This window comes from Aythya marila (genome assembly GCF_965140915.1).
Source record: "Aythya marila genome assembly, chromosome: 3".
NCBI lineage: Eukaryota > Metazoa > Chordata > Aves > Anseriformes > Anatidae > Aythya > Aythya marila.
Genome location: NC_139044.1, coordinates 118,843,937 through 118,855,169, shown reverse-complemented (window position 1 = coordinate 118,855,169; position 11,233 = coordinate 118,843,937). Strand labels below are relative to the sequence as shown.

The 11,233-nt window shown below is 47.9% G+C and overlaps 1 protein-coding gene across 1 annotated transcript; it reads right to left on the bottom strand.

Moving 5' to 3' along the window:
• Positions 1 to 1,114: 1,114 nt before the first annotated feature.
• LOC309876216 (interferon-induced very large GTPase 1-like) lies at positions 1,115 to 8,425 on the bottom strand (the record flags this gene model as incomplete). Its single annotated transcript, XM_082756220.1, has 1 exon — positions 1,115 to 8,425. The coding sequence occupies one exon, from the start codon at positions 8,423 to 8,425 to the stop codon at positions 1,115 to 1,117; it is 7,311 nt and encodes a 2,436-aa protein (XP_082612346.1).
• Positions 8,426 to 11,233: the final 2,808 nt, after the last annotated feature.

Sequence of the window (11,233 nt, the reverse complement as noted above, 5' to 3'; positions counted from 1 at the left end):
AAACCATTCTGATTTTATGATTCTAGGATAATTGTGGCTCACCTTGAAATGAAGCACGCAGAAACCAGTCCAGTCCAACTCAAACAGTTTATTAGCAAAGACTACAAAGTATTATAATGAATCACCACTCTTGACAGCTCTTCAGGAGACTCTGGTCATTGGGTTTGCAGCAGGATTGCAGGAAAAGTGCACAGTAAACACCCCCTGCCACTGCACTGGTGCAGGCAGAGCCACTTCCATGTTCTCCAGACCATTTTTGTTCAGTTGCCACCTGCCCGTCTTGACAGCACAAACGCTAAGCTCACGCACTGCTGACAGCTGCTGAGGAAGCTGCAAAGCTGTCTAATTCTCTACATTGGTTATAAAGGGCTTTTACCCAACACAGAAGTGCTTGGCAAAAGCAGTTGGGGTGGCTAGGAGCTGGAGGGACCTTTGCCAGGCCCAGGCTCATGAATAGGAATGGCTCATGGAAGCGTAGGCACATCTTAACCTAGGACTTATACCTAATAACCACACAGTTAGAAATCACTGTCTAAATCTGCATAGGATGCTGCGTTAATTGCTTTAATGGCATCAGAAAAAGAACAGAACCTGAGTACTGAGTTTATGAATGCAAACAACAATCCCAAAAACCAAAATTGCCAAGTTCCCCACAAATGTTCACCTGCTCGCAGACCCCGCTGTCCTTTCTGCAAGTGTGACAAGTATTGCTGCAGGGAAACTGTTCTTTTGCCAGTGTCATTTCTTTTCCCATAGCAGCTGATAAAACTGGTCCTTTCTAATGCTGCCTTTGCTCTTCATCTGGCACTTGGTCTTGATCTTGGCGGTATGACTGCTTCCTGCAGGAATATTTTTCTAGTTTGCTTTAAGACAAAGCTGATGTAAATATTTATGGCAAGAAAGGAAGAGGACTTTGACTTTATCACAAAGCAAGGGAATTGCTGAGCAGTGGCATAAGAAGCACTCCTTAGTTCACCTAATGCTGTAGCAATTACATTTAGTTTTATTGACAAGGTTAAATCATAATCATTACAAGAAGATTTTGTGGTTATCCTCGTATTATGTTCTTCTAAAATGCAAAGCACTTGCAGTTTTTCCTTCATACCAACATAGCCTAATATTTCTCCAGTTCAGCGAGTGCATTCTGCTTTGTAACTTCCTGCCATGAAGCAGGGATTTCTCCTTTGCCATGAAATTTCCCATTGTAGTGTTGTTCTAGTTGTGTCCTGAAAGAAGACACAAACCATTTCCAGTATGCTTGCATGGATGGATCAGGAAGAATGCTCCATGTGGAATAGGGATGTCCTGCATCCCGGTATTTCTTGTAGGGGATCCATGTGTCTTCACCAATCCTGAATAAGCAGTCACTTGAAACACTGCTAGAACAAATATCAATGACTAGGTTGTCTGTTTTATGCCATCTGTATCCTGTCAAAACTTGTGGACGATGGAAGACAACCCGGTGGTCTCCGTCATGCTTTGGCATAGTGTTAGTGCAAACAGCCCCACAAAATGGACACTGCTCCTGGCACCCTGCAAACTGCTCAGCCAGTATTGTGTGAGGCTGCCTTTCAAAGGAGCTCATACGAGCTCCTTCAAACTCTTTCCTGAGATCATCAATAACAGGAGACAGTGCTTCTGTCATGGCATTATTCAGGAACTCTATGTCTGTTATCTCCTGATGTTCAATGCCCTTCAGGTCGCTCCTGGGCAAGCTTAGCACATCTCTGAGTGCTCTGCAGAATTCATCCAGCCAAAGAGAGATTTTATCCTTTCTGTCTTTTCTGTCTTTGACAACCGTGGTTGATGCAAAAACAGCTGACTGAATGTTTTCATAGTAACGAGAGAGGGAGTCTCTTAAAAACGTCTCTAGCCTTCTGTTCTCATCTAAACAGTACGTCTCAACTTTTGTCTTAATGTAATTATTTAAAAAGTCTCCTGGGGCTTTAAGGTAATGCTTGAAATTTTCAAATTTTTCTTCTTCTGCTAGGAATTTGAGCATGTAATATTCCAGAGTGGATCTATTGCCTTTGAAATCTGGAATTTTATCCTTCATGTCTCGAGCTATGTCAAGAGCTGTCTTCTCATAGATGGCGTGTCGAAGAGCTGGGGCAATCTTGCTGCACAGGAAATCAGCAAATGTTGTGATGCAAGAGGCTCCTTGGCAGGAAATCTGGAAACATTTGAAGAAGTCTTCTCTCTTGCTCTCCAGGTAGACGACTGGATCATTTGCTTTCCTGAATGCTGCATGCATGTCTTTAAACCTTTCTGCTGCCATTCTACACAGGTATAGTGATAATTCCATTTTGTATTCTTTATTAAAACAGTAATTTGCACTGTTAGGAACAGACTTCATACCTTCCTCCACTTCATTTAGTATTTCATGAATAAAAGTTCGACTGTAATCAATTTTGTCCTTTTCCTTCTTCTCAATGTTTTCCCTCACATGCATTATGATGCTATCTGTAATTCGTTGCATGCTGTTCACATCGGCATCGTCCAAACTTTTAGAAAAGCCAAAAAAACTTTTCTTCCTAGAAATGTGTTTCTCTTTGTCAACACAAAAGACAGTTTTTTGGGAAAACTTTCTGATTCGTTTATCTACATTAGGCTCCTTAAAGTGATCTAGAAGGACATTTTCTATGTCCACATCAATGTCCACCTCTTCCTGAGGGGGAGCAGCAGAAGAGACTTCATAAAGCCACTCCATCCAGATAGAATTGAAGCGTTTTCTCAGTTCACTTTCACCTAATTTCTGGCCTTTTAGAGACAGGGCCAACTCTCTGCTCTTTCTCAGGAGCTCGTTTTCATATTCAGACTTCCTCTCATCCAGTTTACTCTGGCTCTTCTTTACTTCTATAAGTTTCGCACACTTCCTTCGTGTTTCAACAAGAAGGGACTCTCTCAGTTCTTTCAGCTTCAGTTCTGTGCTGCATTTCCACTGGATCAGTATTTCACGGTCTCTGTCTTCACTGAAGAACGTTTCCATGTTCTTGGTGATGGCATCACTTGTCTCTTGCACCAGTTTTTCAAGGTGATCCGTGGTGACCTTGTCCAACTCTCCATTCCGCACCTTGTTTTCCAGTTTCATTTGCAAGTCTAAGATGTGACTTCTCAGCTGCCAGGTCCACTGACTAAATGCAGTTTCCAGTTTCTTGTAGGCAGCAATCTCCACTGAATTCTTGAAGCTGAAAACAAAGTTTTCATTCAGCAAGGCATTCCACAGGTCACTAATACGAACTTTCAAGCTGGAGAGCCTCAAAACGCTGCTGTGCGATTCCTTCTTGGCAGCTTGGAGAATTTTGCTCTTTAATTCCTGGACGTTCTGGCTGTAGGTGGGGTTGGGCGGTGCCATCGGTGGGTTTCCTTCCCACAGGTGAGCAAAGTAATGAATGTGGGTGTTCACGTCAAAGCGGATGACATCGCTGAAGCAGGTGATGTCACAGAATTCCTGCTGGGCCGCGGTCACGGTCATTTCATCCAGCTTTTCCTGCAGACGTCTTTGTCCTTCCATGTTCTGTTCCTTTGCGGTTATTTCACCCACGTTTTGGTGCACAAAGAGGCAGCCTGGGGAAAGATTAACTTGCTTCATCCTCAGGAAAGCCTGCACAGCAATCTGAAGGACGTCTTGCATTTCCGAAGGATTTTCTCCAAAGATGTTGATCAGAGTCATGTTGCCGATGCCAATGACAAAGGTGGCCAGCTCATTGTCGTGGTTAAGTGACTGCTTATTGGCCATCTCTATGGCACGAAGTCCTTCTGTGTCAACAACGAGCAGGTAATCAAAGCTCAAATCCTCTTGGAGCTTCTCGTCCACTTTAATGAGCTGCATAAACGCTCCCCGGGTGCACCTCCCTGCGCTGACGTTAAACTGCAGACCAAACATGGCATTCAGCAGGGTTGACTTCCCTGTGCTCTGGATGCCAAGCACGGAAAGCACAAATACTCGCTTGTCCCCTACCTTCTCAATTAACCTGTCAAAGACGGCTCCAATCCATTGCAGTGGTACATAAGAAGCATCACCATCCATCAGCTCAATGGGATACCCTAAAACCATCAGATTGGCAGCAATTTCAGGTAGTTTGAGAAAGCATTTTTCTTTGGAGAATGTTGATTCCAGTGCCTCATAAATCTGCCCCACCTCTCTCAAAATATGCTCAAGGCCAATGGACGAATCATTGATTTCATCAGAAAGGGCATCTAATTTCTTCACCAATTGCATTTTCAGGTTGCTTTCATTGTTTTTCTTTATTGATACAATTTGATACCATTTCTGATGGTACTCTCTCTTCAGCTCATCAAGGTGATCAGGGGAGATGTCGTCCATGAAGATCTTCATCCACTGCAGAAAGAATTTCTTGGTATTGTCTGGCTGTGAGTGGAGAAAGCGAAGGACTGTTTTCATCAGCTGATTGAGGGGAAACGCTTTGCCTAGTTGCTCTCTTCGTTTTGCAGACTTCTCCGATTCAATTTGGCTCCGATGATGCTCTATGCTCTTGTTCCCCTTTTCCTGCAAGCGAGTGAGTTCTTTGTCCTTTTTACACCAGTCGTGCCACAGTTCTCCCTGAAGAGGCAGTAGCTGTGATTTGACCTCAGACAACTTCTCCTTCTTTAACAGATTCACCAGTTTTATTGCCTTTTTTTTGGCTCTCACACAGACTTCTGCATCTTCATCGACTAAGAAGCCGTGCTGGCGAGCTGTGCTCAGGCATGCATTGAGGCTAACAAGCGTGCTCGACCCTTCCACTAGGTCTCGGATTGTTTTTGTCAGCTCACCCACTAATTCTGCTTCATTTCTGTTCTTGATCCGTATTATTACGTTTTGGCCAGATCGGCCATCTGCAATGCTGTCTTTCTCAGTGAAAAGGCAAACCGAAGGCCTCCGAGACTTCCACAGATTGTCAAAAAATTTCCTGCCTTTCTCGTTGCTCTGATCATACTCAGAAACAAGAACCACGTTCACGGCAGAGATCTTCTGTAAAAACTGCAGCTGGGGTTCGTAATCTCTCGCATCTCCATGCAGGTTACAGAAAGCAACAGGGCCTTTAAAGCTGTCGTCGTCGCTACCACGGGGAAGGTACCAGGAGATCTCTACAACACCTTTCATCAGGAAGCAGTCTTTGGTGCTGCCTTCGCAATGGCGGTGGAAGAAAGTGTCGTGTTTCTTCCTGCTCAGCAGGGCATTCAGGAGCTGAGACTTGGAAGAGGAAGGAGAGCTGCCGATGCGGAGGAAGGACACGATGGGCATCTCTGCCTGATAAATGAGTTTGTTGTTGTGACTGCTAATCCTCGTCTGCTCTCCCGATCCCTCCGTCCCTTTCCAGCTCTTCTTGATTTGGCTGAGGGACCAGAGAGGGAACTCTATCTGTGAAGTGCCCGGGTTTGGTACCAGGAGGGGTAGTGCAAACTGGCAGAAAGCGAGCTTTGAGGAAAGGTACTGTCTCATGAAATCATCAGCACAATGAAAAATTGCCATCTGGAGGTCCATGGGGTGCACATGACTCTCCCTGCTTGCAGATTCAGGGGCTCCTTTGTCCAAGTAACTGAGAAAGTCATCAAAGGAATCAAAAGGCTCATGCTCCTCCGCTGAGGTGTTTGGTGTGGGCGCGACTCCTGGCTTACTCGCGTCCTTGCAAGTCAGGTACCTCACCCGATAATCCACGGTCAGGAGCCTTTGCAGGAAGTAAAATGGTAGCTCGCTGTCCTTGCTGGGCTGGCGCTTGTGTACAGATGTCTGGTGTATTATGTGGAAATCTTCTGTGCCCATTTTTCTTGGATAGTACCTTTCCAGCCCGAGGCGCTTAAGTAAGTTGAGGAAGTCTGGGTTTGCAGTGGCTTGACTTGCTTTGGATTTGCTGCTGTCTGATTTGGGTTTGCACTGACTGGGAGGCTGCATGCCTTGAAAAGCATCTTCCAGGTCTCTGATTATACTGTCTTTGTTCAGGTTGCCAGATGTGTCCTCCACTTGCCCATCGATGAAGGATTGCAAATCTCTCTCCAGCATCTCCCAGTCTTTGAATGCATTGTGCTTTTCGAGGAGAGCTTTCATCTCTGTGGACCATGTGTTTTTCATCTTTTCTTTCATGAAAACTAGGCGGTCATTCTTCTGCTCAGGGGTCACCTTCTTGTTTTCAGATGTTATGGTGAGCCCCCTCAGCAGCAGGAAGGCCTGAGCTCTGCAAACATCCTGTTCCTTCAGGGTCTGATATTCATTATGTGCCATGCGCATTTCCTGTATCATGAAATTAATTTCTGGACACCCAAGGAGGTACTGAAAAGTGCCGCTTTCTACTTGGTATCCTGTGCTGGTTGTAACTAAGAGCACTAAGAGTTCTATGTCTTCCTGTGCCCTTTGCTGCAGAGACTGGAGCAAGGAAGAAACAGACTGGCTTACAGTGAAGGTGGCTTTGATCTTTGCCTCATGAATGGCAGATGCAGAAGTTGCCGGTTCGTAGGTGACTTCCATGATGTACTCCTTCATTTGCAGCAGTGTCGTATTGAGATCTTCAAGACTGGAAATACTGGGAGTTTGGGGAAGGGTGTGCTCCTTCTGGAAGACCCACTGCATAATGAAGGAAGCCCTGGGGAAGTCCCTGACAGAATAGATGTGAGGATCCAGCAGGCACTGCAGCAGAGATTTGATGTAGGTGGTGTTTTCTAGAGAAGACTTCTGGCAAAAAGAAACAGTGTTCACCAGGAACTCCTGCAATGCTTTGTCTGACAGACATATGTTGATCCAGACACTGTGATTTCTTGTTCTCTTATTCAGACTCTGTTTAAAATCTATCAACATGAGCAGTTTCTTTTCATCCACCGTCCCCTCCCAGGTCTTCACTTGCTCCAGGAAAGCTCTGGCCTCTTCCGCGGCACTGGCCAGTTCCTCTCCAAAGATCACACCGGTGCTGTGATTCGTTAGCGCTTCGTAGACAGCCCTGAGGCTGCTGCCCATTTGATGGGAGGCTTTAAAATCACTGCTGTGGTTGGACAGGATTATGTCCCACACTGGGATCAGCTGAGAGCCCCGGTCGATCACACACCAGGTTGTGTTATTGGCCACAAGCCCGCATTTCCACTCGGGAAGGGAATCTGTCTCTGCTGGGCCCCCTGTTTTGGTCACATAGAGCTGAACTGCTCTGTGGGTGCTGCTTCTGTCTCTTCCCTGAAATGATGCCTGTGAGCTGGAGTTTGAAGCATCCCCCTTCACTCCCCACTTGGTACCAAAGCCGCTGAAGCTAGCGCCGACGTAGCTGTTCAGTGCTTCAGATGTTTGTTGCTTCATCTCATCCCATTGCTCTGCCCTGAAACCTTCGGCAGATGCTTTCCACCAGAATATTCCCCCAAAGTGGAGGGGTCCCTGGTTCACGTGGGACCCAAACCTGCTGAAGAAGCTGGCGCACCTGCTCTTCAGTAGGTGGAACCTGTCTGCCTCCTGGGTGATGCTCAGAAGCTGTTCGATGTCTTGCAGCTCTCGCAGGGCTGCGTCTGAGAGGCGAAGCTGGTCCTTTTGGAAGTAGTAGGAGGCCAGAGGGATGTATTGGTACTTGGTGGTGCAAATGTACGCCTGCTCCGAGCGTGACCAATGGGAGTCCTCTGACTGTGAGGACTTGCTGGAATCTACACCTGTTTCAACACTGAACCCCCAGAACCCAGCTTTGGCAGAAGCACTGATGCTGAACCCCAGCTGCTCCATGGACTTGGTGAAAGTGGCTTCTGCTGCAGAGGAGGAGAACTCCTTCCTCTCAAGCAGCGACCCTTGCACTGGACCAGTGAGCACGAAGCCATCAGGGACCCTGATGAGTTGCTCTCGCTTTGCCAGCCCATCCTCCAGGCTCTTGGTTTGGTAAATCCCCTGCAGAGCCAGGCCTCCCGATGCCCGCCTCAGGACCTCCTCGTCAGAGACGTTCTCCCTCTTCCCCATGGACTTCTCCTGCTGCTCCAGTTGCTTCCGGATGCTAACCAGCTCATCCAGCAATGCCTTCTCTGGAGGTGCCCAGTACTCCTTGGGAATGTCCATGGCTTGCTGTAGGGCCTCCTCTTTCTGCCTTATCATTTCCTTGCTGTGGCTGTGGCTCTTCTGCATTTCTTCCAGCTCCTGTAGGATTGACTTGGCTTCTTCTTGCCTCTGCTTCATCCTCTCCAAGCGCTGCTTCTGCAGCTCATCAACACCTGTTTCATTGCTTGTGATTCCTAGGAGCCTTTGGAGTGCCTTGGTCTCCCAGGTGTACCGTATTTTGCACTCCAGTTGAAGGTAGTCTTTATATTGTAGATGTTTCAAAGCATTTATTGACTTAACACCCAATATCTCTGACAGTTTGGGGAGCCAGTATTCTTCATCAAGTCCTTCCTTCTCAAATGCTTCTGCCAGCAATTGCTTAGCAATTCGTGCCTTTTCCCCAGCATCTGCTCTCTCCTCCTGTGACTCCATGGCTGTGGAAGGGGAAAAGAGACTTTTGTTATATCAGGTTAGAGGAGGCCACCACCCCTTAGAAGAGGCCTCTCCATAGTTCCCGGCCCATGGATTTCTTCTGCCCTGCTGCTGGAACCTAGCCTCGGGCACCTCCGAGATAGGCAGACACAGACAGACAGACATATGCAACCACTGGCACGGCTGCACAAATGCCATCGACAAGGCGCTGCCTTCAACAGCACCCATGTATAAGCTGCCAGGACTGGTCTCACCCATCACTGGCTCCTTGTCCTTAGAACACTCGCACACATGAGGTAGAGAAAGGGATTGCCTGGAGAGAGGCAATCTCTGGCCTATCAAGTAGTGATATGGGGAAGATGCTAAAACTTATCTGAATTAATATTTAGCTACATATATGGTAAAATATCCTAATTATTGGGGATGTGGATGAGAACCTGAAAATATTCTAATTATAGGGATGTAGATGAGAACCTTATGAGAAGCAGATGTAAAAAAGAAGATATCACTCAAGTCCAATGGATGAGGGAAGTACGAACAACTCATTAGGGAAGGATGAACAACTTGTTGGCAGGTGTGGTGTAATTTCCTGAAGTAACTAGGAAAATAAAACTAGCATTCACATTTTAAAGAAAATGTACAGCATTGAAGAGGCTTTCAGAGTAGGGCATAGCTGCATTACCTGAGCTTTCCCTGGACTTCCAACCTTAGATGGTATCACACTGGGGAAACTTGGTGTGCTAGCCCTGAGGAACAGTACGGAGCGTAGAGTGGAGTGGAGACACCACGGCTAGGCTCTGTAACCAGGTGGGGACTCTATTGTTCTTGTGCCCACCGAGACCGATAACAGAATCACAGAATCACAGAATCACAGAATTTCTAGGTTGGAAGAGACCTCAAGATCATCGAGTCCAACCTCTGACCTAACGCTAACAGTCCCAACTAAACCATTTCCCTAAGCTCTACATCTAAACGTCTTTTGAAGACTTCCAGGGACGGTGACTCCACCACTTCCCTGGGCAGCCTGTTCCAATGCCTCACAACCCTTTCAGTAAAGAAGTTCTTCCTAACATCTAACCTAAAACTCCCCTGGCGCAACTTAAGCCCATTCCCCCTTGTCCTGTCACCAGGCACGTGGGAGAACAAGCCAACCCCCACCTCGCTACAGCCTCCCTTGAGGTACCCATAGAGAGCGATAAGGTCGCCCCTGAGCCTCCTCTTCTCCAGGCTGAACAAGCCCAGCTCTCTCAGCCGCTACTCGTATGACTTGTTCTCCAGGCCCCTCACCAGCTTCGTCGCCCTTCTCTGTACCCGCTCAAGCACCTCGATGTCCTTCTTGTAGCGAGGGGCCCAAAACTGAACACAGTACTCGAGGTGCAGCCTCACCAGAGCTGAGTACAGGGGGATGATCACCTCCCTAGCCCTGCTGGTCACACTGTTCCTGATAAAAGCCAGGATGCCGTTGGCCTTCTTGGCCACCTGAGCACACTGCTGGCTCATATTCAGCCGACTATCCACCATCACTCCCAGGTCCTTCTCTGCCTGGCAGCTCTCCAAACATTCCTCTCCCAGTCTGTAGCTCTGCTTGGGGTTATTGCGCCCCAGGTGCAGGATCCGGCACTTGGCCTTGTTGAAGTTCATGCAGTTGACCTCAGCCCATCGGTGCAGCCTATCCAGATCCTCCTGCAGAGCTTTCCTTCCCTCGAACAGATCGACACACGCACCTAACTTGGTGTCATCTGTGAACTTACTGAGGGTGCACTCGATGCCCTCGTCCAGATCATCGATGAAGATATTAAAGAGGACCGGCCCCAGCACCAAGCCCTGGGGGACGCCACTAGTGACTGGCCTCCAACTGGACTTGGCTCCATTCACCATGACTCTTTGGGCCCGGCTATCCAGCCAGTTTCTAACCCAACGAAGCGTGTGCCAGTCCAAGCCATGAGCAGCCAGTTTCTTGAGGAGAATGCTGTGGGAGACGGTGTCAAAAGCCTTGCTGAAGTCAAGGTAGACCACATCCACAGCCTTTCCCTCGTCCACACAGCGCGTCACTTTGTCATAGAAGGAGATCAGGTTCGTCAGGCATGACCTGCCTTTCACAAACCCATGCTGACTGGGCCTGATCGCCTGCTTCCCCTGCAAGTGCTGCGTGATGACTCTCAGGAGGATCTGCTCCATGAGCTTCCCTGGCACTGAGGTCAAACTGACAGGCCTGTAGTTTCCCGGGTCTGCCCTCCGGCCCTTCTTGTAGATGGGCGTCACATTTGCTAGCCGCCAGTCAACTGGGACCTCCCCCGATAGCCAGGACTGCTGATAAATGATGGATAGTGGCTTGGCCAGCTCCTCTGCCAGTTCCCTCAGTACCCTTGGGTGGATCCCATCCGGCCCCATCGACTTGTGCACATCCAAGTGCCGTAGCAGGTCACCAACCAGTTCTTCATGGATAATGAGGGCCACATCCTGCTCCCCATCCCCTTCCACCAGCTCAGGGTACTGAGTATCCAGAGAACAACCGGTATTGCTGCTAAAGACTGAGGCGAAGAAGGCATTGAGCACCCCCGCCTTTTCCTCATCTCTTGTAACTAAGTTTCCCCCCGCATCCAGTAAAGGATGGAGATTCTCCTTAGTCCTCCTTTTTGTGTTGATGTATTTATAGAAACGTTTTTTGTTATCTTTAACGGCAGTAGCCAGATCGAGCTCCAGATGAGCTTTGGCCTTCCTAATTTTGTCCCTGCACAGCCTCGCTACATCCTTAAAGTCCTCCCTAGTGGCCTGCCCACTTTTCCAAAGATTATAAACCCTCTTTTT